This window comes from Strigops habroptila, chromosome 3 (genome assembly GCF_004027225.2).
Source record: "Strigops habroptila isolate Jane chromosome 3, bStrHab1.2.pri, whole genome shotgun sequence".
NCBI classification, from domain to species: Eukaryota; Metazoa; Chordata; class Aves; order Psittaciformes; family Psittacidae; genus Strigops; species Strigops habroptila.
In genome coordinates, this window is record NC_044279.2 from 42,244,900 (window position 1) to 42,272,629 (window position 27,730).

The 27,730-nt window shown below is 37.7% G+C and overlaps 1 protein-coding gene across 1 annotated transcript in view; it reads left to right on the plus strand.

Annotated features, from left to right (window-relative positions):
• Positions 1–27,730, plus strand: part of OTOGL (otogelin like) — a 94,639-nt gene that overhangs the window by 14,969 nt on the left and 51,940 nt on the right. The window contains exons 9-25 of the mRNA XM_030479564.1: positions 670–797; positions 1,378–1,484; positions 3,626–3,732; positions 4,436–4,561; positions 5,292–5,400; positions 5,653–5,699; positions 7,110–7,255; positions 8,802–8,925; positions 10,585–10,762; positions 11,657–11,781; positions 13,177–13,386; positions 14,150–14,315; positions 15,583–15,657; positions 16,801–16,853; positions 17,518–17,680; positions 20,894–21,001; positions 22,242–22,380. Of these exons, the coding sequence (XP_030335424.1) occupies positions 670–797; positions 1,378–1,484; positions 3,626–3,732; positions 4,436–4,561; positions 5,292–5,400; positions 5,653–5,699; positions 7,110–7,255; positions 8,802–8,925; positions 10,585–10,762; positions 11,657–11,781; positions 13,177–13,386; positions 14,150–14,315; positions 15,583–15,657; positions 16,801–16,853; positions 17,518–17,680; positions 20,894–21,001; positions 22,242–22,380 (2,111 nt within the window). The remainder of the gene's footprint in view (positions 1–669; positions 798–1,377; positions 1,485–3,625; positions 3,733–4,435; positions 4,562–5,291; positions 5,401–5,652; positions 5,700–7,109; positions 7,256–8,801; positions 8,926–10,584; positions 10,763–11,656; positions 11,782–13,176; positions 13,387–14,149; positions 14,316–15,582; positions 15,658–16,800; positions 16,854–17,517; positions 17,681–20,893; positions 21,002–22,241; positions 22,381–27,730) is intronic.

Genomic DNA, 27,730 nt, shown 5'->3' on the forward strand with positions numbered 1-27,730 from the left:
AATTACAGTAAGTTTCTTGAAAGTATAGACAATTTACCCTTTTTAACATACTTAACATTGAGAAAATGTAATATTTAGTTCTTGCCACAAAAATATGGAAATTTTGGGTCTGTTTTTTTACTGCCAAACTTCTTGTATGTTCATGTATCTTCCTCAGCCTGTTGCCATGACTTCCAGTCATGCATCTTGTTCATTAATTCTCCCATGCTCATGCTGTGAGGAGAGCTGGGCATGTAGTGGTGTGTTTGTTTTAGGGCTTTTCTATAGCAAAGGAAAAGGAGGGAGATAATAGAGCTGACTGACATTTGTGAAACGTGATGAAAGCCTTAAATTGTTTTAAAGAAACTTATTTTTTCTTAAGTATTCAGTACATTATGCATGTCCTTATTTGTATATTTGTAATAAAATTGTCATTGACTGCTCTTAAAATAAACCCAACTAACACTTTGTCATATATTTTTTAATCTTTCCATTTAAATGCAGTAGAAAACACTTAAACTAAAAAAGAAAAATAAGATTTTCCTACACCACCTGTACTCTGAACATACCTGTAAGTGAGGTAATGGACACATTGAAAAACACCAGAAATTTCTAAGTTGTCTTTGGAGTTTGTGTTGACAGTTTAATTTTTTTTTTCCTGGGTGCTCTTCCAATGTTTTCATGCAGTAGGTGAATATACAGAAGACATTGCTGAATTTGCAAATAGCTGGGCTGTGCAAACCACAGATGATGTAGCTTGTGTACCTACTGCCTCAGATTTTTCCAGTCCTTGCTCAGCTGATGCAGAATCCACTGAGGTAAATCAATCATTCTTAATCTTCATGGCCTAGTGATGGTACAAGAATCTAGCAATATACACCATGTTGAAAAAAGCTTTAAATGAATTGAGGCTTTGAGAAAGGGAAGATTCAGATTAGGACTGTTGCTAGGGAATGTCTGAAGATCTTCAGATGTTTAGCTTGAAAGTACAAAGGCTCAGATAGGATGTGCCAGCAGAGCTGTTCTTTGCTGCAGTAAACTTGGGTTCAGTTTCCAGTCCTGGCATCTTACACCTAATTATTTTGGAAATTGTGAAATCCTGCAGAAGTAACATGCTCGGCTCCTGCATTGACACAAAATGATTTTTTTTTTGTCATTTCACACTTTTTCATCCCAGCTGGTTTAGGAGCAGCATGCAATCAGGACAGCCTAGGCAGAGAGGACAAATTTTAGGAAGACTAATGAAGGAGACATAATAATAAATTATGAGACTGAGAAATTCTGAAATTTTAATGGGGATCTAAAGGACCCTTGATTAAGGACAAAAAGCTAATAAGAATTATGCTTGTTCAGAAAGTATTTGCTAACTGTTGTTTACTGATTCTCCTTAATGCACAGGACATATTCTTCAAGTGCCAAATATTCCTACAGTTTCCTTTCCTCAGCTGTCATGAAAGCATAGATCCGTATTCTTATATTTCTAGCTGCATGAATGATCTTTGCAGGTAAGATTGAGGTTCTTCTGTATTTATTTTTGACACATGAAATAAACGAATACTCATGCTTTTGTTGGAGACCACAACGAAGCAGCACTGAGGGAAGTTAGGAGGAACCAAGTTCAAAATGAAAGAGATGGGCTTTGTCAGTGTGTGATTTAGTGTAGAAACAAAGGTCACAGAATGAGCCTGCCTAGGGATATTCTGTTTGCTAAAGGTTGACATAGATTCAAGGAAATACTAGGCAAATATACAGCAGAGAAATCCATGGAGAATCACTAATGATAAAAGAGGAGCTGCTAATCACAAAAACTCTGAAACCTGTATTTGGAGGTCCTGAATCAAAAATACATGAAGATGATACTAGGAGAAAATATTAATGATATTGGAGGAGCTGGACCATTTGTCTGACACAGCTGGACTTTTTTATGAGCACTATGATGTGCTCATGGTTCAAATCAGTAGAATTTTTCAGAATTGTTTTATTTATATAAATTCAGAGTTGTCAAAAGAAATTCATCTCTCACTGGCTTTGGTGGAGTTACACCCCCTCAACTGCTGGCATTATATGCAACCTGGCATTTTTCCCTTAACTCTCCAGACTCCTGTTTAGCTTTTGTCATTCAAGGTAAAGTGGTGCTCCAGAGTGTAATTGAATAGATGACTGAGCACTGTACCACTTCCTTTTTAGTGGGGTTTTTAAATTAAGATGTAATTGTCATAAATAGCAGGATTTTTACCAGATATTATTATGGCTGCCTCAGATTATCATCAATTTAATCAAAAACATACAAAACGTTCACAAGACTAAAAGTCATTACAACTTATTAGTTCATTATTGATGAATTTTTAGTTTTCTGATTTACCATGCAGTCAAGATGGAAGAATTTGTGTTCGTAGGCAAATCTCCAAAGTGTGCTTCCTGAAGTTTATGATCTGTACATTGATTGCACTCAGAGATGAGTTGTCTCTCTATGGTCTCTTTGTAACTCAGGAGTTTATTGTGACTTTTGAAGAAGAATAATGAAAAGCAAATTTTTAAAAAAGCAATTTTCAAATGTGGTGTTGAACCAGTGTCCTGGTGTAAAGACAGATCTGATTTTTGTCAATATGTATATGTGTGTTCATGTGAATTGTGTGAATGTTAAAAACCTTGAAGGAAGTTTCTGTGTCTCAGAACCTCATTAATTTAGGCTTATTTTGTTTATAAAAGAGACCTCTCTTCTTGTGGCTTAGTGTCAGTTTATGAAGTTTTTTGTGGGTCATAGTATATGCCAAGTATTCTTTTTATTAAGATCCATTTAATTGGATTAGATAAGGAAAGCTGGAGAGACTCTGATCACTGTAACAAAGAGTATAGTGGTGTTTGATTTGATAACAGATGTGCTGAAAGCAGAATACAAACGTAATATAATATATTCTTAAGACCATTACTTTTGGAAACATGATCTTGTGTGCTGAAAGACAAACTCAGCTGATCTGTCACAGTCATGCTTATAATGGAAATGTTGTGTTATGACTAGTTCATTTTGGCATCAAGTCCTCCGCAGTGAGTGATGGGAGCTGTTGGACTTTCACAGTAAAAAAAACGTTGCTGATATCTCATCTTATGTGACTTAATCTGAACAAAATTTGCGTTTACCTGACACTGGTGAACGTCTCTTTACTTGGTCGTGATAAAAGTGCACTGCACAGCTTCTTCTGTATAGACTGAGGCAGAGATAATGCCTTTGCCCAAGGTTGTGATATAAATCCCTGTGTCTGTCTACAGCATTCATGGATATTCGTGGATAATGCTTGTGGCGCTGAGCACTTTGGCACACGGTCAGACATCCACCAACAGGGTTCTTCTTGCCTACATTCAAGGACTGCTAGGCAATTAGAAACTTGAACTTGTTACTTGGACCAGAATGTCTTTTATCAGTGCAGGTCAGAGTTTCCATGTCATGCAGGAATGGTGGTTTTTATCATATGAAAAAAACACAACAGTTTATTCAGTGTAGCTCATTTGTTTTCATAGTATTTTCACTATATGCCGTTATGACTGAGCGCTGTCAGCTATGTGTGAAGTATCCTGAGCAGCGTCCTGTGACAGAGGTTTGTAGGTAGGATTTGAGTTCCTTCATTACTCTCTTGTTTTATCATTTCAGAGCGGATGATGATGAAACATACTGCAGGGCGGCGACAGAGTACGCTAGAGCATGCTCCCACGCTGGGTCCCCTGTACGGGACTGGAGGGATGACTTTCCTGCCTGTAGTAAGACTCTTTAACAAAGCCTACTACGTGACGTTTGAGATATCCAATGTATTAATTTCAAATAATACCATCTTGACAACATTTGTCACTATAGGACTCAAACCTGTTACTGAAGTAGATCAGCCAGCTTCACTGTTGCTGGAGAACAATGAAGTCAGTGTCTTGCTAGAGGAATATTTTAATTCCATTGTGATGTGATCTAGATCCATACACAACTCATGTTTCAACAGATCACTTGAAACATCATGTGTGCTGATTGTATTCTAGGACAAAGAACAAACATCTGCAGAGATCTCATGTTGCCCTTCTTCCTGGATGACCTTTTAGCCTTTACTGGCCCTACAGAATTAATACAGTTAATCCAGCTTCTTCTAGTTATCACCACCACCCATCAATTGCAGTTCAGTCTCATGCACAAGATTTTGAACTAGCTGAGATATGACCACATGTTCCCGTGTCACAGAAACTATAAATTCTTTCGGAGGGGTGATGTAAGAATTTGGTAAAGAAAGACTTAAATACTGAAGAGAGATTCACCACAGTTTGTCAGTTAAAACCTCTCCAAACAATCCATTCTACTTGAACTGAATAATTAGAATTCTATACTAGAAACACTGCATAACTGGTTATTTGAGAGAGAGAAGTTCTCCAGTAAGGAAGGAGAAATTGCACTGATGTTCAATGTACCATGTATTTTTTGTAGCAGAGAAGTGTGAAGACAGCTTTGTACACCGTGACTGTATCAGTTGTTGTCCACCAACCTGCACATTTGAAAAAGATTGTCTTGGCAGCAACCTACACTGCTTAGATGGCTGTTACTGTCCAGATGGTAAATACTGTCAATTTTGTGTGAAAAAATATGTGTAAAGCTAATATCCAACGTCCTAATAAAGTTGTCTAAATAGACTGTGCTTAAGTTAAAGCCTGAAAATATAAATATTGTAAATACTGCTCTAGCTGTTGTTATTCTACCATGATTCTTCCTTTTATTGTGTTCTAGACATTTTTCTAGTATACAAAAGTGTCTCTGAATGAAATATCAGTTAAAATCTGGAGCCACCACTAATGCTTGCTACAATAAGATATTGCACAGATTTAATCGGCTTTTATTTGAATTATGCCAAAATCTGTTGTGATTTATTTTAAACAGAGTGTGTCTTAATTATGCTCGGTGCAAGGAGGCAAATAGGAAGCGAATAGTGAGACCTGTACTCAATAAAAATCAGGGATTGGACTATGAACAAACCTGTTTTAGAAGGACTAAATATTGTGAGATATCAGAATCTTTCCATTTTTTGAGTCTATACAGCTTCACATGCTTAAGGCAGACATTTTTCATACAGCAATCCTTCAGAGTGACACCTGCTTTGAGAGAGCAACACCGTTCATCACTCTGAGCTCTCTGCGCTTGCCAGGCAACTCTGTTTGTTGGTCCCCAGTTAAGACTGGTGGGATCACCTTCTGGCAGATTTGAGTGTTTCAATCAGATGGGGGAAAAGCAGTGATGCACAGTTTATTAACTTGGTTCTCATCTCATTTATTAACTTCCCTCCTAATAGGTCTCATTATGGAAAATGGAACTTGTATCTCTGTGTCGAATTGTCCTTGCATTTATCATGGAACTGCCTTCCCTGTAGGCTCAAAAATTGAACAAGAGTGTAGCAACTGGTATGTGAAAGCCTCACGCCTGTGTTTCCTCTCTCTGTGACTGCTTCCCAATGTTAGTTTAACATCATAGTCACACTTACATTTTAAAGAATAGTTAGTGTCTATGTTTTATAGTCTCAGCCCTGTCTATCACTAAAATATTCAGGCTAATCTATGGAAAGGGTGAACTAAAGACATACTAGTTAGCACAATACTGCTCTTTTTGCTAAAGATCTGAACACCGATTTTCTGTTTTGTGATTTTTCTTTCTAGTATTTGTATTGGTGGCATTTGGAACTGCACTGATCATGATTGCCCAGGTATCTGTATTTCATTATTCTTTTCTCTCCTTAGTGAACATAAGGGATAAATTTTTCAGAAGGCAACAAAAGCAAATATGATCCAAGGGATTGGGATGCTAATTTAAGAAGAAAGATTAAGCAGATGGATGTTGAGAGTAGCAGCGAGCCAGCTGGTGCAAAGCTGTTAACTGCCTGACCATATTCATTTTACCTTTTCCTATTTGCTTTCCTAACTCAGTGTGTTACATCCCCCTCTTGTTTTCTGTCTTCTGTTTATGCTCTGTGTTCTTTGTGGCAGATGGCTTAGTTCTACTGCCCCTGCAGTACCTAGGCCAGCTATATGGATCTCCTCACTTCTAGGTGCAATTGTAATGCATATAATAAGAAAATCATCATTCTGATGCTCAGTGTGATGCATTTTCTCCCTTGTAACAGCAGTTTGTGTTTGGATAATGATCCTTATCTTTAAAGATTACATGTCTCTGTACTGAGTTACTCAAGGGAACATGCATTAGTTGGGTAGTGAAACCCCCTTGACAGTTCTGTATCTTAGATGAGATTATACTATGAAACTTGTGAAAGAGAGAATTGTTTACAAATTAAGGAGCCCCCTGTGACTGAGATAATGAACAAGGTTTAACAGTTTGTCGTGGTTAAGCAAAGCTTGACAGGTTGGATCTGTAATGTAAAACAATTGACACTGAGAACCACCTCATATGTCTTGTGTGTGTTGTGTGTGCATGTGGGGGATTAATTACAACTACTGTAGTCTGGTCCTACGGACTGAATGCCTGTTAGTAGTGGGAGCAGGTTAGATGTGTTCTAACAGAGCACCTCCTGCAGTAGTTGCAGCCAAAATGAATCTAGTTCACGTGCTCTGACACTGCCCCATGGTGTGAATGAAAGTGCAGTAAGTGGGTATCACTGGAGACTTGCTTCAGGAGTGCACTCTTGATCTGAACTGAAAAATGAATATAGATGTACCCTGAGGACAGCCACCTGCAGTCTCTTCATACCTGCAGTAACAAGCAGTGCCATAGTACCTAGAAGGAAAGAGAAAGAATCTTGTCTTCTCATTCATGCCAAAAGATGATGAGGAAGGAGATTCTAGAAAACTTCAGAACTGTAATAAAGAGAAAACTCTTCCAAAATTTAGACAATTAATGATTCAAAGGCCTCTCATCTAGTTATAATCTAAAGATGCTGCACATTGATGTCTGCAATGTGAAACAGTATATCTGACGGAAATAGTGGTATATAAAGTATTTTACTTCCAAATGCCACAATAGCTAGATAAATTAAAGTTAGCCTGGATTATATGCTTAGAAATAAGGAGAAAGTTTCTTATTTATCTCGCTTACATAATTTACAGAATAATGATACATTTTTATGCAAGTAAACATTTTTGTTTATCCTTTTTCTCTCAAGCTGAGTGCTCCATCACAGGTAGCTCTCATTTCACAACATTTGATGGACGTCATTTTACCTTTCTTGGGATTTGCCAGTACATTTTGGTAAAAGGTACTGGGAAAAACAAATTCACAATCACTTTACAGAAAGCACCTTGTGGACAGGTAAGTCACAAACATGTCCATCCATATTTCAAGCAATCTTGTATAGGTTCTACTGTAAATTACTGGGCTATGTTTTATATTTTCTGTTTATGCTTTAAACAGAAAATATGAACTGAAACCGTTTTGCAGCTTTTTATGTAAGTTGGTATATTGCTACATGTATTGCCTTTTGTAAAACAAATTGCATCTTTAGAGGGATAAAGTCTAAAGAATCATTCACTTATGCACATTAAACAAGTACATACATCTTTGGTTATGGTACAAACAGATGTCTTAGGCTTTAGAAAATCTCTTGCTGGCAGCACTGAACAGATTTAATACACTGCTAGGTAGGCAAGAGGTTTTTTTTTTGGTAGCTTTAGATTTTTATTTGATATGTTATAGCATATTTACTTTGTTGGAAAAATGCCTTTTAGAAAACTATTGAAGAGACTAGCCACGACACATCTTTGTTTGAATACATTTTGGCAGGGATCCAACAACAGACTTTACTAATAGAGGCACTTATCTGCGAGACCGGATTCAAGAATGTTAGTCACAGGCTCTCAGGAGAAGGAGCTCTGAGACTGTGACTCACAGCTGCCAGTGTGCTGAGGGCTGGGATGGCTCAACTCAACTCATCAGCAGCGAGTGATACACTAAACTGTCCTACTATGGGACTGTCTCTCCTGTCCCTTCAAAAGCTAGACTATGAGCTGGTGCCTTTGCTTTTTTGTTTTTTTGTAAGCACCTCCTTCTCCTGCATAGGTGTTGAGCCTCCTGTTTTTGCATTTCAGATGGCCTCATGAAATGACTGGTTAGGTAGCCACTGAGAGACAAGGATGCTACTAGAAATTATCCTTATCACAACTCTAGGTACCTTGGAAAGTTTCTGAATGAAAAGATAGGGGTCCTGGGGACCATAAGATGCTTGGTTTAACTATGTGTCACCTTTTGTCCTGTACTTAGGTTCATAAATTCTGCCTGGATACTACTCTAAAATGGTGGGCATGAGTTAGTTTATAAGTCACCATTTTTTGACAGTCAGATATTGATATATTATTGTAGTATAATTCTGGAGAAATTATATCCTTTTGGTCTGCAGTCAGAGAGCATGACTACATTTCAAGGCAAGAAGTACGTTCATGTGTGCAATAGTTTCTTTCTGCTGGATTGGCTGCATTTGGGCTCTGGTTGCACCAGCTTGCTATAGATGAGGTGAGACTGCTTAGCCCGGCAATGAGGAGTACCCAGGGAGGCCATGCAAGTACGGCCTTTTGAACCCAGTACCAGTACTAGGGACGTCTGTCCACTTGCTGTTAGATTGCCATCAGAGATAAAATGCATTCTCCTTGCTCTTATATGCATATGCAATGTTTTATTATGTTCTAGATACAATTTAGGGTGATCTGTTTAATGCTTGGAGTGATAGTTTACAACTCATTTACCTGATGACAGTTCTGGTATTTCCTTTCTATACAGCTGTTTTTTCTCTGTTTGGTTTTGCTTTCCCTGGTAATATTAATGTCTTTGTCTGTTTCTGATGGTGAAACTTGTTTCTACTTAGAACTTTGACCACGCCTGCATTGAGTCTATAACACTAGTCCTTGAAGATGATGTGAGCAAACAAGTAACTCTCACGAGCTATGGTCAAGTCCAAACTGGCCCTAACCAAGTTTTTAACCTTAATGGTAAGAAGTGCATGGAGTAGAATTTTACCAGAGTTCACATTCTTTCTTTTATATGCTCCAAAGCATAAAATTTTTAATACTATCCATCTACGAAAAAGGAATTTCTTCAAACATAACTTCTGAAACGCACAATCACTTACTTCTTACAACCTGTTAGTAGTGGTTCTAGACATGTACTTTTCCAGCCTGTGAAATAGAGTCCTTCATTATGCCCTCATTTCTTTGTACTTCTTACATTAGAGAGTGCCTAGAATTTCACTCATTTTGTTTGTGTTTAAGGGAGAGGAGGTAAGAAAAAGAAGGGAGGAGAAGAGAGGTTGAAAATTATCTTGAGGCTGATGTTAAGGTTTAGCTTAATTAAAGCTTATTGGAATAAATGGCGTGGAATCCATGCACTTTATGGGATCTACTGACTTGTGTCTGCCTGATTTCAGGCAGGCTACTTCATCTTTTTGGAACAGACAGTAAAATAAATCAGCCTTAAAAGGATGTTATAAAATCCAGCACCGAAGGTGGAAATGATGCTACCAAATTTTGTATCTATTTTACAGTGAACTGTAGTAAGAAAGAGTAAAATGGGAGATCTCCTTTCCCAGCTTCTGGCAAAATAGAGTTTAGGGAGTTCTGTGCTGCTGCTTGCAGCTATATCTTTTCTTCATTGAATTTGTCCAGTCACAATACTGCTTTTGACGTTCACAGCTTCCTACAACACTGAATTTCATGGATCAATTATACTTTCCATTATGTTGATAGTTCTACTTCATAGTTTCGTTTTAATTTTTAAATTAAAATGAATTAATTTAATTTTACGTCTCTTGAGTCAATCCCTATTCATTTTCTTGTCTCTTTCCATAGCCTGTGACAAATATTATATATGACAAATATTTTGGTGTCAGATTCTTGATAATTGGGAATATCTAGTAAGTCTTATCAGTGAAGAACATCTTTAAGCTCACACTTTATCTGCCTCTTCTCAGTTTATGTACCAAAGTGTGTGTGTGCATGTGTAAAGACTGCTTGTGAAGGTAGATCTGCTTTAACCCTGCAGCTGCAAGTAGCTCAACAACGTGCAGCAAATGAATGCTATGACTGTGAAATTTCCATTTCCTCGCATAATGGATTTGCTGGGAAGGAAAGCTGGGAATTTGATAGGGCCTTAGTTCACATACAGCCTAAAGAAGGAGCTGTACTGATGTCATGTCAATAGCAGTAAGAGAGAACCTTCAATCTAAAGATTGCAATACAGTTTACAGACATCTGCTAATTAATCTTATAACATCCCTAGAGACTAAGCAACAAGTGGTTTCTTGTCTTGTCTTCTCATTGCCAGAGGCATGCAGTTGCATTGCTTTCTTCTAAAAAAATAAAATAAATAAATGCTAGAGTGGTTTCTGGATAACTGACAGGTACAGAAAGGTGCGAGATTTTTTACTGTCGACAGTGGTTGCAATCCCTGATTTGTGTTGCTAATGCAAAAGAGATGTAGTCTCATAAGTTCAGATGAAGAATGGGTGAGATTATTTGGCTGCAGGTGAGGCTGCACAGTTTCTCATTTTATTTTTGAGCTTTGAAAGTCTATTTTGCTTAAGAGGTAAACCAATACAACCTGGAAGTTGGATTTCAGTGCCTTTGTTTTTCTTTTTCTTTTGCTACGTGCAGGGGCTATTGAAATTCAGAATATATCTTCTCTTTTTGTTCAACTGAAAACTAGTTTTGGTTTGAAGATACTGTTTGCTAAAGATGGAGAGAGGATCTATGTTCAAGTTGATGCTGGCTGGAAGAAAAGGACATTAGGACTATGTGGAACATACAATGGGAATTTAAGAGATGATTTTCTGTAAGTTGCACGTTGTACATTTAGATTGTGTTTAATAAGAAGAATTTAATTTCATTAACATGCTCATACTTTATTAATCTAACCAATATAAAATCTCTTAATTAAAATGTTAGTCTCTTAAAAATATGAAACTCAGAAATTTAGCTAGGTCATTTTCTAAGATGTTTAGCTAAGTAATTCTAGAAAACTACCATATTATTTATAGAAGTTATTGGATAATGATATTTCTTGAATGCACTTTTTTCCGCCCCTGCTCCTCCCTTATCATCAGAACAAAGACATAAGTAGTGACAAAAAGAGTGGATGATAATACTGGTATCATCTCGCCTGATTACCACTCGCTACTGGTGATTTCCCTGTCAAGTTTTAATGGGAGAAAAAAATAATAATTCTGAACCACAGGAATAGTTTAATTAGGCAAACTTTCCTTCTTTTGCTTCATTTCCTCTAAAGTTTCTCCATCTATAATATCACAAAACTTCTGTAGTAATAACAAATGCCTCTGAAATACTTAGTGGAAACCAGCATCAAAATGCAAACAGCTCCCCTCTAGAACAGTGAAATTAACTGACAGGTCAAATTTTTGACATTTCACTGAATGTACGGACTCACGTAAAGGCCAAATTCTCTTCTCATCAATGCCTCCTCCAACTGATTTCAGAGTACTTGAATTAGGTGTAAGTAAGTGGGGGCAGACTTAGAATGTAAGAATATTTTTTCATGAGTAATATATTGAGGAAAAAGCTTCACACTTCTTTTGTACCTCACAGATGGAAATTCTTTTGACTGTTTATGTTCAATGTGACTATGCGTCTAAGGCTTTTTGATGTACTTGTATCCTCACCCATGTAGTCCATAAGCTCAGCAGAACACTTGCAGTGTTGATCTTTTCAGTTCTCCAGCAGGGATGATCGAAGGGACCCCACAACTTCATGCAAATGCTTGGAAGGTTTCCTCAGCTTGTTCTATGCCTATCAACATTCCTGTGGTTGATCCCTGCAATGTTAATCAGCAAAATGGTATGTTTTCACATATAAGTCTGGAATTACCTGTATCTTATTATTATGGGACATTTTTTGTTTTCTCTGCCAGTCAAGAGGACTGATATGATGCACATTTTTAGATTGATAAAGGGAGTACAAGAGACGGTGTCTTGCCAAGACAATGTTCAGATCAAAGGTCCTGTCTCTGGTTTCTCCATGCCTATTGCATTAAAAGTTTCTTTATCCTTCATCTATGCTCTTTGACACAAACGGATGCAAACAATCTGAGCTTTGTGTATTTGTTCAAATTCCTGAGTAAAAACTTAGTTTTGGCTGGTTGACGTGCCTATGTTTTGCATTGAACTTTCACTGTCTCCTTTCCATGTTGCTGTTCTTTTCAATTAATGAAGACAATGGGCAGACAGTAGTTGCCAATTTTGACAGAATTTAATCTAATGTTTTTAATGTTTGAGACATAAGGCGTCACTAAGGATGTGGGATTTGGCCATATTTAGAGCCTGTGGGACCAAGCCTAGAATAACCATAAACCTTTAAGAATCTGGGTCATTTCGGCTTTTTATGTCTTCGGCATTGTCTGTCTTCTAAAGCAGTACATCTCAGCCAAGATAGCTCTCTCCAAAATACTTCATGCCTCGCCTTCAGTTCTGTGCTTCCTTGGTGAAGGCAAAGTTTGACATAAATGTAAGCTGCTTAGAGCAGGAGGGTGGACTAAATGATCTTCTGAGGTCCCTTCCAACCTGAATTTTCTTGCGATCTTGTAATCATCACTGGAAAAAGCAGTCTCTGAGTAAATGGTCCTGCCCCACTCTACCACCTGTACTGAGCCAGCACAAGCATTTTTCCAGGTCTGTGATGAGCTTAATCTGATGAAACTGAAAAAAAAAAAAAGTTTATTTGTTTGTTTGTTTTGTCAGGTTACTTTTCAACCAAGTTAAGTTCACTCCTTGAATCTAGTTTACTGAGAGACTACAGAAATCCTTATGTCAGTGTGTGTATGTGGGAAGGAACAGGGAAGATGAAGGGTAGGGACACTCTTCCAATGGAATCATGGAATCATAGAATCATAGAATACCAGGTTGGAAGAGACCTCAAGGTTCATCTGGTCCAACCTTTCTAGGAAAAGCATGACCTGGACTAGATGTCCCAGCACCCTGTCCAGACAGATCTTAAAAGTGCCCAACGTTGGGGAATCCACAACTTCCTCAGCGAGGTTATTCCAACATCTGAGTGTTCTCCTTGTGAAAAATTTTCCTCTAGTGTTCAACCAGAATCTCCCCAGGAGTAACTTGTGCCTATTACTCCTTGTCTTTCCCATGCGACTCTTTGTAAAAAATATTCTGTGCTATTCATTTGAGTAAGTAAGTGTTACATTAAAATGGATCAGGCTAAACCAACGTCGTCTTCTCTTAGCTGGGTACGCATCTCACTGTGATATCATCAATCAAGAAGTTTTTGCTCCCTGTCATGCCTACATCAGTCCAGGATTATACTACCAGCAATGCCGCTTCGACACGTGCAAATGTGGAAGCAGCTGTTTGTGTAATGCTTTGGCACACTATGCTTACGTGTGTGGCAAGCACGGGGTTGTCATTGACTTCAGATCTCATATTTCTTACTGTGGTGAGTAATGTTTGCAGAATGGAACATCTTTTAGAAATGCGTAAAATTCTATTCACTCCACAAAGTACAGGGATTGACCTTTTTTTCTGGAAACTAGAATTGCACCATGGGATAGTGACATACTCAGGGGAGAATGCAAATAGCCTTTACATTAGGCACCTGAGTAAGCGACCCTGAGCTGTCTCACAGGGAATGCCTGTCCCTTTCCACTGGCTACAGAGAGAATTTAAATTTCTGGCTTTGAACCCCTAAATCATGTGGAAGCTTCTATTAGGCTGAAGTAGTCAGGGAGTGGCAGGAACACGACAGTTCCTAAGGGAAGGCAAGCCGGGGTGGCAGGGGCTCCCCAGGTCAGGCAGGGCAGGGTGGACAGTGATTTGCCAAGGAGGATACAGCAATAATTTAAAACAAGGCATTTTTAAACCACACAGTAATGCCTCAACCTTAACTGGACCATTCTTCCTCTCTTGGATGCCTGAGTTACTAGATAGATACACCCACACATATAAAGACACCCACTGCTTACAAAATAGACAATTCCAGCCAAGGAACTGTCTACCATAAACCCACCTGAATCTAAACAGTTCTAACTTACAAAATCAGTAAACCAGCATGTTTTTCTCATGCATTTCAACTCTCCCAGTGCAGCAAGAGACCATTTTGCTTTTCTGTTTTGCACTCCTATAATATGCTGCTTTGTTTTCTATTTTTCACATTTTAAGAGTGTGTTGTTCTCCCTCTTCTCTCCCTCTCTCTCCTCCAGCTGTGATGTGTCACAGTGGTATGCTTTATCATTCGTGCTCTTCTTTTTGTAAACATTCCTGTGCTTCACTTTCTACGGCAAATATCTGTGGTGATGACTGTGCAGAAGGATGTAATTGTCCTGACGGGAAATATTTTGAAGAGTCGGTCAACTTTTGTGTGTCGATGTAAGTCATAAGGAAATAGAATCTACGCGTAGGCACATTTTCCACTTTCCAGCAAAATTTAAAGTAGTTTTTCTGCTGTTTCCCTCAAGATGTAGACTGCCTAAACAGGATAGCAAGCAATACATGAAGATTTCATATTCTTTTTTGTGGGGCCTCATCTGCTACTTTGTGTACAGTATAAAGAAGATATGTCACAGCTTCAAAGAAGGGTGATAAAACTTTTTTAATTCATGGAAAAGCATGTTTTTAACACTTAAGAAAAAATTAGGAGTCGTAGCAATTTATGTCGTAGCAATACTTAAAGAGGGATAATATGGAGAAAGTAGCTAGAGTGTCTTTTTTTCTGTCTCACAATGTAAACCCCTCAGTCAAATGGAGGGAAATGGTCAATGAAAGGAAATAGTTTTTGTTCCTTACTGTGAGAGTCGTGAGGCACTGGAACAGGTTGCCCAGAGAAGCTGTGTCTGCCCCATCCCTGGCAGTGTTCAAGGCCAGGCTGGACGGGGCTTTGAGCAACCTGATCTAGCGGAAGGTGCCCCTGCCCATGGCAGGGAGGTTGGAACCAGATGACCTTAAGGTCCTTTCCAACCTAAACCATTCTAAGATTCCATGATTGTGTACTGACATTTTACAGCTCACCACCACGGGGAGTTACTGACTTCAGGCAGTGAATTAAAAACTGGAACAAGTATTTATATAAATTTCAAGATTATACAGAGTTACTGCTTTTCATTGTATATATATTTTGAAAAGATCAGTGAAGTTCATATTGTAGGGATAAAGACTGTTTCAAACTATTAAAAAGTGTGAGGTAACTTGGATTCCCATATTTTTGCATGTTTTCTAGGGAATTCTGTTGCTGTTCTATCCCATCTGGCTCTTATCACAGACGTAATTAATAGATTTTGCTATGGTAATTCTCATGTCCCATGATTTTGACAGTAACTTGAATGGGAACTACATGTTGCCATACTACTCCCGTAAGTGGGAAGAAAAGCTCCTTTCTATAAGACTAATGAACAGAAACAGCAAATAAATGATACAGAGACAGGAAAATCCTGGCATTGTTGAAGATGGGAGGAGTTTTGCCACTGACTTCAGTACAGTTAGAAGGTCATCCTTTAGTTTTTGACCTTAGAAAAGTCAAAATATAAAGATTAAGTTAATGAATCGTAACGCCTGCTTATCATATTAGCTTGATAAATGGATTGTCCTAAAATCCACATTTCATCTTGATTTTGTACCTGCATAAATATTCTTTTAACAGATCTGCCTGTCATTGTCACTACAAGGGCAAAGCCCTCCAGCCTGGAGAAATCCTCCCTACGCCAACAGGCTCCTGGTAGGTCTGAGCACCAAGAATTTTACCTTTCATGTATCACAGTCTGGATGCTACTCAATGGCCTTGAGAATTCTTTCACATAGAATGAATGTCTATTGTATCAAGATTTTATTTTTGTTACACACTTAGTAAAAGGGAGCCTAATATAAATTAGATTATGTACCTGCTTATTTTAACAGCAGGATACCTAGAAAATTCTGTAAGCCAGGGACTAAAGAATATCTCAAAACACACACATAGAGGATCCAGTCCTGTTCTTAGACCTGGGGGTGTTATGATAGCAATATGAAGCTGATTTTGGAAGAATAAACAATGTGAATCTATTTTGGAAAGTCTTTTAAACAAAGGCTTGCAGGGAGCTATATTTATGTCATTTTGTATTATTAATTTATGATGGAATCCTGACCTCACTGAAACAAGCGGGAAACCTCCCAGGTTTCCTGGTCAAACTTGTTCATTTTACAAGAAATGCTCTCAACCTGCTGATCTAAAATCATGTTTGTGACTTTTGTGCCAAGCTTAATTCTTGCTGAGGTCTTATATATTATAGTTGTTACAACTGAAGCTTGATAATCATGTAGTTCAAGAGGTGAAAGTAGGGGCTTCATTTTTCTGCCATTGCTATGCCTCTGCAATGTTGTTTTTTCCATATTTTTTGTTTTTAAGTAAAAGGAAAAAATGAGGACTAGGTTTATTGTCGAACGTGTTTTTCTGCAGTTCTATATTTTATCATAATAGAATCAAGATGTGTCTCCTAATGTCTGTGCAACAGAAAATTTGCATACTGTACCCTTCCATATTCCTCAACACAGATAAGATTTTGTGTCACACTGCCAGCACCCTGAATCACCTGGCCCTTTGGTCCACAGAGGCTGACATACCTAGCTTCTCTTTCATTTCAGTGAAAGTTAGGCAATCAAATAGTACCTAAACCTCTTCGTGAGTTTGGGCCCTCACTACAGATCATTGGTTAGAAAACACCAAGAAAATGTTGGTCAGAACTCCTGCTTTTAGATTTTAATCCTCCTTCTCCTCCCCATTTCTGCTGTTTAAATCAGGTTAAGATGTATTATCTTTTTTAACATGGTGACTACAAAACATTTCGCCCTTGAATGAAGATGGGTTTGCTTTTCTTTCTTCCAGTCAGTGTTTAAATGGAACAGTGAAATGTATTGAAGCCACTACAGAAAATACAGGTAATTTACAGTTTTGTTTCATGTTAGAGTTGCACAGAGAAAGTTTTTGATGTTGAATAGTCATTTGGTTTTCTCCTCATACGTATTTTCATTATGAGATACTTAACATCACGACATATTTAAAATAAGAGGTTAAGAGCACAAGTTATCTCGTTTTTTTCTTTGTTCTTTTTCTGTAGCACAAATTGTACTACTAAGTCACTTGGGAAATTAAAAAAAAAATAATTGCATGTGAGGTGCACGTCAATATGTTCTCATGGGAATACCTAAAATTAGGCTCATTATCCATGTTTAGGAAGCCTTAAGGTCTTGATCTCTAGAAAGCAAACTTTAATGAATTTCTAATGAGTTTAGAAGTGATTTCAGTACACTGAAAATTATGCCACTTCTAAAGATTCTGTCTACCTAAGGCATGATTAGTCCATCTTTAAGAATGGGCTGTGCATCAGATCCAGGGTGCATAGATCCAGATGCTTAATGTATTAATTTTATATCTCTGTAATACAAATGAAGGTATAGAATTTTATCCAGATTGTGTTTTTATGTGTACTGTAATGTAGTCTCACTCTGCATTAAAAGAAATAGACTGTGAACAAAAACAAATAGAAAACCTTCAGTGTAAAAGAGCGGTTGATCTCATTTAACCTGCATTTCGCATTTGAAGTTCACATATGCCCTGAAGGAAAAATCTACTACGACTGCAGATCTCCTGTGCCTGGATTACCAGCAGCGGGTGTGAATTGCGGGATCTCTTGTGCAAACCTTGCCATGAACTTCTCCTGTGTCCCCTCACCACCCTGTGGAAGTGGTTGCATTTGCCCCCCTGGGTAAGCTTTGGCAGAACAACCTGGAACACAAGCCACATACATATTTTTCACAGTTTAACTCTGCATAATTTTTTTTACTTTTTAAATTCCAGTGGTATCACACCTCTAATTTTGAACCTATTGTTCTCAAAATTTTTGCTGATATACAGTCACAGTCAAAAGGCCAACTCTTTCTTTTGTCTCTGAGAGCTCTTTTCTCCCTCCTTCTGGTGTGAGGCTTTGTGCTATAATGCTGCTTCAGTTGCAGTCCCACAGTTTGTCAATGCTGAGACCATGATTCCACTATGCCATGAGATATCCAGCTTGCTACCAGTCTGATTGGCTGGTATTTGGGACTCTCTGGACAGGAGATGGCTCCCACCACTTGCACAGTATAGTTTACTTGAGTGTAGAAGCAAACATAACAAGAAATGGTAATGTAAGTCATCTGTGTTCCTGCTTACTGCGCAAGCAATTATCTTGCCTAGACTTCTACTCAGGCTTACAAAACTGATGCCTAACCTGGAGCAGGGAGGAGGGTTGTGCGGGCTGGATCCTGCTCTTTTCATGCTCATTCTCTCTGCCCTTTTGAACTCAAAGTTTTTCTCTCAGCCCATGTATTTGGATTTGGTGCCCAGAAACAGTCTTCTGAGCTTTGCAGAGGTCAATCCAAGTACAAAAGCTAAAAGCATTTGTTATGAAGTTTCTGTCAGGATCAGCTACCACTCCCTCCATTTCCATTCCCTCCCATGATGCCTGATGTGTGCATTTGCGGATTTGAAGAGTCAAATATGTTGTGCAGATTACTGCAATTTGGCCTCAGGTGAAGTGCTCCCTGTTTTTTCTCAACATTTGATTTTATTTCACTGTATGTGTAGCCTGACAGTACATCAGCTGCACACAGATCAGAGTGTAATGAGACTGACAGAATTCCCCTTCCAGCAGCTTGTGATGTTCATAGATGACTAAGCACTGGTGAAGGACAGATTTCAGGCACAGCTATTTAAGATTTCACTGGTTGTTCTTGCCTGGTATTTTGTAGTCCTCTACAACCTCTGCAACTGAGGAGTCAGCTTTCAAGACCATTAGTGTTACAGGAAGAAACAATTATTTTTAACACAAATATGCATGAATCTGTTCTAGGCATCATATAAAAACTAGTAAATTTTTACTGAAACATCATCATGATATTTGCATGAACTTAAACTAGCAAGATTGCCATGAAAGTTTGTTTGAAAATTTGAAATAATTAAAAAATATGTTAGAAACCACAGCTAAAGCCCTGCTTTCACAGTCAAGTAGTATTACACCATTTCAAATTGGATGTTACTTGAATATTTTCCTAATGATAAACTATAAAAGGGATACAAACAAGCCAAATCCCATGTTTCTGCCAAATAATGGAGTCGAACACATGAATTATATTTTAAGTAAGAGAATAAACACTTAATTCACTATTAGATAGAAAAGTAAATGTGCAACATTTGGTGCAGTTAGTACCATCATTGCTGTTAAATTGTATTTCTGAGGCCATTATGCCTTTCAGGCTCATGGGTCCAAGAAGTGAGCATAGTTTTTAGCTAGGAAGGGGCCATAAGAGTTATCTTAAAAATTGGGTTCACAAGTTCTCTTTTTTATACAAGAAAATGTTAAGCATATACCTTACGATATTAAATCTATATTGACAACTCATGAAAGCCTTGTTATGAGAAGTTTTACTGTTATGTCATTTCTTTATTCTCTTAAGATGCTGTTCTTTGTTTCTCCTTTCCTACCTGATTTCTACCAGCACCCATTGTTTGAGCCAATCACCTAACATTTTGGGGTGGAATCTTGAATTCCGCTGGAGACTGACACCTTATTCTAGCATCCCGGGTACTTATGGTGCTCACAAAGTAAAGCAGATTGTGGGTGGTATTGAAACCCTTTCCTTCGGAAACCCATGTCTGGATGGACTCCAGTATACACAAAATGGTCTTCTTGAAGTAAAAATGTTTTACATACTCTATTGTTAAAATTCTTGCACAACAGCTTGCAGATTTTTACTCAGTAGTTAAAGAGGTGACAAAGGATAAGAAAGTCTCTGGTATGCTATAAAAATTGAATAGAATAGCTCAAAATTTCATGAGGAAATGAGCTGAGAATGACAGTAAATTCATCACGCAAAGATACACTGAAAGTTACCCTAACACTGGGCTGGAGATGTAAGAGGATAAGCTGAATTACAGAAATACAGAAGAGTAGTATGGAAAGGGACCTCATGGGGCTAAACTATTCTCCTGCCCATAGGTGGCATCAGCAATACCTACGTTGTTCTTGGCAGATATTTAACTTCTATTGAAAGAGACTCTAAATGATCTCTCCAAGCCATACATTCTAGTGCTTTCCTATGTCTAATAGTTTTTCTGACCACTTGACTCTTTTTCTTAAAACCAGTGTATCTTTAATGAACCAGTAATTATGGGGAGGAGAAAACTGTAATCTGTGTATTCCTTTTAACTTCAAGTGAAGCAATCTCAAGATCATTCTTTGAAAACACATCTACCTTTGTACTCAACCGTGTGTAGCAATGACAACTGCAGGAATTGCTCCTGTAAAGAGCAGCATTGGGAGTGTCAGTAACATTTGTTATTTAAAGTTAATGTTGCTAATCAGATGGAAATGAGGGGATAACAAAAAGTGGTTAACCACATCTCTGGGTTACTTACACATGATCTAATAAGATTTCCTGGTTTTTGCATTTAATGATACTGTTTTGTCTCAACCTTGATCATTGTTTCCACTTCCCTTTGGTAGGCAGGTCCACTGCACTGTGTAAACTGTGTTTCTTTTGTCCTGCTAAATCTGCAAGAACTGCCATAGTCAGGCACATCAGTCCAGCTGCTTCCCTGGGATAGGGGGACAAGGGAGCAGCAGAGAGGGAAGGACAGCTTGGCTGCAGCCTCAGCAGTGCGCATAACACACAGATGCTTGGCGGTTTGCAGAGAGGAATAACTACATTACTTGCATGCTTACATAGGAGCTGCTGCCCCACTCCAACATACCCATTTTGGAGTAGGAGAGCCGCAGCTGTGAGCTTTGTGAGGTCTCCACCTGTGCACAGTGGAGGTCATTTGATTCAGAAAGCTTTAGCCAAAGCTGGTTGCTTTTGGTGGGGTTTAGACAAACACATTCAGACATGCCGATCTTCCTGTGAATTTATGCTTTCATCTCAATAATTCTTTTATTTTGAAGGATGGCTGAGCATAGAGGGAAATGTTATATTCCTGACAGTTGTCCATGCACCTGGAAAGACAGGGAATTTCTGTCAGGAGAAGTGATAGCTACACCATGTTACACCTGGTGAGTGACATGCATTTTGCATACTTCCAAATCATCTTGGCCTAGTCACAAAGTGAATCTGATACAGCAAATGTGCTGAGTACATTGAAAAGTCAAAAAAGTATATGCTGATTTATAGACAGTTGCAGGATATATCTTTTATTAGGCTCACTAATAGACTTGGAAGAGCAGGCAGATTTTTGGGTGAGTGTTTCTTCAGGTCTGAAAATGATGCAAAAAATATCCAAGTTAAAAAGCAGTCAAGAACAAGTGCTTAATTCCACACATATCAGTTAATCTCTGAAAAAAAAAAGACATTTGGCATTTTGGAGAATAGAATGTCATAAAAGACAATCATGGAGAAAAAGGAGAACTCAAATGTGTGACAGTGGTTAACAGTCTAGTCCTTTGGGAACTGGACTATTTGCAGTGCAACTTACCAGTCAGTATGAGCGACTATATATGAAGATGGGGAAATAAAAAAAGCATTAGAACTGGAAAATGTGCCAGTACCCAGCATCTTTATTAAGGACCCTTATCTGACTCACATTGACGCAAAACAGTTTTTCATCCATTATAATTTGCAAGCCAAAATATCTATCTACATTTAAGTTTGGCATGGCAGCTTTTAATCAGTCAAAAACTTCATTGGCAAGTTAGTTGAGCTTATGCACTTACACAAGCAAAACTAGAAGCTGTCAGTACTACCTTCATGCAAATTCATGAAAGTCACTGAATGTAGCTGACAGGAAAAGTAACCCTGCAAAATATCAACATTTATTTCTTAATCTCATTCCATACTTGTCTGATACCCTGAATACTTACAGGTAGTAACTGGAGGTCTTTTGCATTAAATATGTGCAGATTTTTATTGAAATTTCTTTAGAAAAAAAAATAACTTGATGTTTTATGAAAAAGTATGTTGTGGCATGGTATCTTATCTATACTGGAGGCTGTGATGGAAATATTCGCATAAGCTGTAAAAATGTTAAGGTTTTGCCTTCATTTCTTATGAATTTTTATCATACCTATGTGCTGACAGCAGAACACTCAACACTTTTCTGCTGTGGCATCACCAATAACTTCAGATGCAATCCACAGGATAGCTCTGTGTTTCAAGGTCTGGGAATTTTCTTCCTTTTATGAATTTCTGTATGGCTTGAAATAAAGAACCCAAGAAAGCTTCTTCTGGATGAAAAAAAAAAAAAAAAAGAAAATGACCCTGCTATGAGAAAATAGTGATTATTAATTTTCCTTGCAGTGTTTGTCGGAGAGGGATATTCAATTGCACCAGTTACCCTTGTCCTGCTGTATGCACTCTTTACGGAGATCGACATTATCATACCTTTGATGGACTGGAATACGATTATATCAGTGACTGCCAAGCTTACCTGCTAAAGGTAGGAGGATTGTTCATACATTTTCATGTCTCCAAGTGAAAGTTCCTGTGAAAGGGCAAGTATTTTGAACATCAGGAGGTGATCTATAGAAACAGACATTAAGAAAACAGGTGCAGAACAGATGTCTGTGAAAGGAGGAATCTGTAAATGACATTTCGTATTCAGCCATTTGAAAATGGCACATGGGTGTGCCCTTATGTATCTTTGTGGTCTAGAGAAAAATAGAAAACAATGTTTTCGTTTCTATCTATCTTGACCATGCTTTTACCACAATGAGTGAAAAATAACACTGTACAAACTGTTCTAGAACTAGGTAAAATCTATAGATTTATTTAATACTTATCTATAAACTCTGCTTGGCAGAAGGTTAATGATGACCTCTGAGGCTGCTTGGAATCCTTCTTGAATGCAATCTGCATCAGATCTGGAGTGTACGTGTATAATAATATCAAACACAATGATTTCATAATTCAACAATGAAATCCTTCATTGAAATTGTCTGGCAGCTACATGCTAATGTTCCTCATAGCACACATTTACAATACATTGCTAGCCTTTTTTGTTTAAAAATACCATTACTGACATTTAGAAATACATTCTATTACTAACAACATTATTGTTTATTATCATTGTTGCTGTTATTAAGGCTAAGAGTCTGTCTTCTGAGTTACAGTAATGTGTTTAGAAGAATATTCATTTTCAGTCAGCCCTGACTGTCTAACCTTAAGGAAAAACATAGTTTCTTAACAAGGACTACCGCAAATATTTTATCTCATGTATGCTCCAGTAGAGTATTCATAGCTGTGGACTAAAACAGATTGGGTCTAGATTTTTTAATTTGTTAGGAAAAAAAAAAAATAAACAAAAATGAGAGAGGTCTGTAAAGATAATAAGATTTACCTCATAGCAAACTCTTGGCGTGTATCGTATTTTCTCATAGAAGAGCTCGTACTCTTAGAGGTATATGAACCTTTGCATAAGCCTTCCTCCTTCAAGATGCAAAAAATAGGGGTTACTTTATCTGTAAAATAATCTTGCCTGTATGATGGGGTGGAAAGGTGGGCTGTCATTTCTTAATTCTTATGCCATTCAGCTAGAGAAGTGGGTAAGACAAATCTATGCTGCTTTTTCAAGCATTAGTATGATACTGGAATGTTTTGCTTTTACAATCAAATGTCACCTGCCAATCTATCACGTAAGAAAGTACCTATCTGGAAACAAACCATGGGGAGTATTTGGAGTCCAAGAATAAAGTTGGCAGCCACATAATTAAGGCATACGGCACACTGCCAACAGGCCTTTCTTCAGGTGAACACGATGACACAAATGACGAAGATCTGCCTACGTAGATCTGCTTTTCAGACTTTTCAGACTTTTTTCAGCTTTTCAAACTTTTTTTTCCCCCAAATGAGCTAATGTGAGGAAGTGTGGCCTAGTTTGTTCATCATTTTTCTTTCCTCTTCAGCATATAGAGAACTTTCCTGATCTATATTGAAAAACTGCTTATCACAAATCAGGCACTGCATAATTATGTCTGGAGTGGATAATATATCTCTAGGCTCATTTTTGATTGTGAAATGTTTGGAGAAATTTTAGGGTGGGGCAAAAAAAACCTGAAACAAAGGATGGGATCATATGGCAGATGCGAGCTTTGAGGGAACTAAAATACAGAACTGATGAACTATCTGCTGTGCAATCCTGGAATCAGAGATATGGAAGATGGCAGTATAACCAAGTATTTTAAAAGGACTCTGGCTGAATTTGGCAGGAACAGACCAATATGTCTGATTTACATGTGAAGGAAATTAACAGAAATTATAGTAAGGAGAAATGACAATTGGGAAGAGTTAAACTCTTTTTAAAAAAAAAAGAAATTAATGCATGATAAATCTGAGTTACTCCAGAAAGACAATAAACACATGGATAAGGATAATCAGGTCAATAAGCGTATTTTAGCTTAAAGACTTTGTGGAAACAAATTTCAACAAATATTTTTTAGAGGATAGTTTCTCACAGATGAGATTGCAGGTTGTTTGATACTCAAATTAAGAGTTAGAAGTTAAAAGATAGATAGGAATAAATAGCCTTTTTATAGAATGGAGAAACCCCAGTGACATCCCACAGGGATCCACGCTGAGACCTGTGTTCAGCATCTTCACAAACAATTTTGAAAAGGCGGTCTGAGGATTGAGGTGGAGTATGCTGATCATAAAGAATCAGTCTGAACAACTGGATCAAAGACAGACCACCAAAATGTGCAGAAGATATTATGGCAGAAAACACTGCATGATAAAATGGAGGATGAAATTCAACAATGAAATATGCCAATCAGTGAACAGAAAAAATAACTGTAACTATGCTGCCATGAAGGTAGGTACTAAATTAGCTACAACTATGAAGGAATGAAATTTCATGTGAGAAAAATAAATGAAAATTGACATCTGCCTAGTGGCAGCCTGAGTTATAATCCAAAGTGTCATACGTTCTCCAGTTTCACATATGCTTTTATTTGCATGTACACAGTTACACCACAGTTGTACCAGATACATGTGTGCAGTTGCACCGCATACTGATGTGGCTAAACTACATTATATGTGTAGACATGGTAACATGTTGAGGCTGCTCTCTTTTGAAATATGCTTCGTGGTTCCTAGAGCAGAGGTTTCCACGGCTGTCTCTTCATAACCATACCTACACTGTGGCCATGTGCAGTGACATTTTTTAATAGTAGTATCAGAGCCCTGTTTCTTACGGCCCATTATCCAAATAAACAAGCCAGATGAAAGGTGGGAAAGTATATGTAGTTGCAAAAGTTTAAATGCCTTGCCTAACACCTTGGCAGCCACATCTGTCCAGGGCAGTCTTGACACTGAAACTATGCTACCTGTTCTACAAACCAGCATATATATATACATGTATATTTAACTGAAATCACAGAATCATAGAATGGTTTGAGTTGGAAGGAACCTTTAAAGATCACCTAGTTCAACCCCCCACCACCATGGGAGATATGTGTTGTGAGCTTCATGTTCCCCATCTGTAAAGTATTACAGAACATAATAGGTTTGATTGTTGCTAGTACACAGTCCATTGATGTACTGGTATTTTGCAGGGCTGTGACGAACTGATTTTTACGGATAACATCTAAAAGACTCACCAAACACCTGAAATTGAAACATCTGAACTGGTTGTTATATTGTATATCAAACACTGTAATAATTTTGTCCTTTCCTGTTTTCTAATCTTTTTCCTGTGAGAAGCAGACTGCTTTGTCATTGCTATCTATCTTATACACTCTAAACAAAGGTGTTGTAGCAGTGCAATAGGGGAAATAATATCTACTATAAATTTGTCAGCATACTAGTTCTTCCCAGACGTAGAACTGAGTCCAAGAATTATAATCTGAATCCCATGTCCCCAGTGGTATGATAACGCACTGTTCCCATCAATGTTACCAGCTCCCATTGTTTAATTTGGCTGTTAGCCTCCCTAAATGTGATCTGTTTGAACAGCTCTTTAATTTGTCACTGTATGGCACTATACCAAACAAAGAAGTCATCCTTACCTTTTACTATGTTTTTAATAAGTTCTTGTGCTCTTATGGGAGAAAAATCAAGTATCAACTTTCAGCTAATTATGAATCTTCAAACTTTGTTTTCAACATCAGTATCATCTGTCAGGCCTTTTTGTTTAAGGTGACAGTAGGCGTATGAATAAGCCCTTTATAACTAGTTCAACAGATACATCTCGGTCATAAAATGAACAAACAGATTTAATGCAGCAATTAAGAAATTAAGGCAGTAATGTTTCATGAAGTGATAACTTCATCTCTTTCAGGGAATTAAGAGTTACATTACACACTGAAAAGTGAAGTCTCTGTATGGATAAATGACATTCACAGAGAAGACATAAACATTTGCTTCTAACATTTTAAAACTTCAGTAATTTCAGAGAAAAACCAGAAAAATCTTAGCAAATTCATTTGAATTTTATCAGTGTAGATCATGTAAACAGATTGTTTTAGCTAATCTGAATATTGATGAATTTAAGCCAACCAATTTCTTAATTAAAAAGATTTAAATAGCTTGCTTGCTTCTATTTTCTTCTGTCTTTGATGAGGCTACATACTTCCCCTAACAAAGTGTTGTTACTTTTCTAGGAAACTTCTACTGTGTGTTATTTGTACTTGTGGTCTATTTCTTCCACTTGCCTGTTTCATAAATTTCTGCCTTCATGGTAAACTTGCTCCTTCTGTCACATGTCTTGGCCTTTGCCTAGCTTTGCGGTGGTTCTACATCCTGCAGTTCAATCCAGTTATTAAGGCTTGTTGAGTCAGTGTCCTTGGAACCCCTCAGACTTGTTCTCTTCTGAGAAGCAGAACTATATTTTCTCTGACTTGAGGGAGTCTCCAAGCAGAAATTTGGAGGGGTAATCTACCCATTAGAATATACTTACATGTCAGGAAGCTCTGTTGTAATGTTTATCTGCCTTTAAAAATACCCCATCAAACTAACCAAACAACCCACTGAAGTCTTTCCATTAACTTTAGTAGGTTTTCAATAAGGTTTAAAGCCAAAAAAAAGGCAGGATTTTTTTATTCCTGTATCCTGAAAGATGGAGGTCAGCAGAACTAAGTCCTCATCCGCAAGTATTCACATTTTATGGATTACTCTAAAGTAATACTTTAAAGTATATGATAAAAATATTTTCACTTCTTTTCATCTGACATTGGGGGTTTGGCCATTTTAAAGTCACCTTTTCAATCTTTTTGATGCAACCATGAAGGCTGTTTTAAAACCAAGTTTATCACCAGATTTAGTGTGTTGGAGGATCATTAAAGCAACAACCAGACATTTGATCAAATAATTGAACTGTTATGTCAATTAGAAGTGTGGATGTAACTCTTCCGGGTCAGGAGACACCACATGAGAGCCCATTTGTTAAGGCAGAGGTTCATTTAACAGAACGTGCATGATCTAGTGAACCAGTATTACAGTTTCCTGAATGATTACCCTATTGATGAGCAGCCCCTAGTGTTAGATACCTGGTCTGCCCTGGGGAATACAGGAAGGGAGCTCTTTTCTTGCAAAGCCCTTCTTTTGTAACTTGAGGCAAGTTCAAAGCCCTTAGTTTAGGATGCTTTTAGCAGAGTGCTTAATACAGAAGTTAGTTCATGCACTGATAATCTTTTACCCTTATTTGCTGATATATTTATCTTCTGTGGTAAATTCGTTAAATGATGACTGGGCAAAAGCTGGAGCAATCACACACAAAGCAACAAAACTTCAATTACTCATTTGTCACATTCAAGGGGACAGAAGTAGCCTTTATCCCATTTCCCCTTATTGAA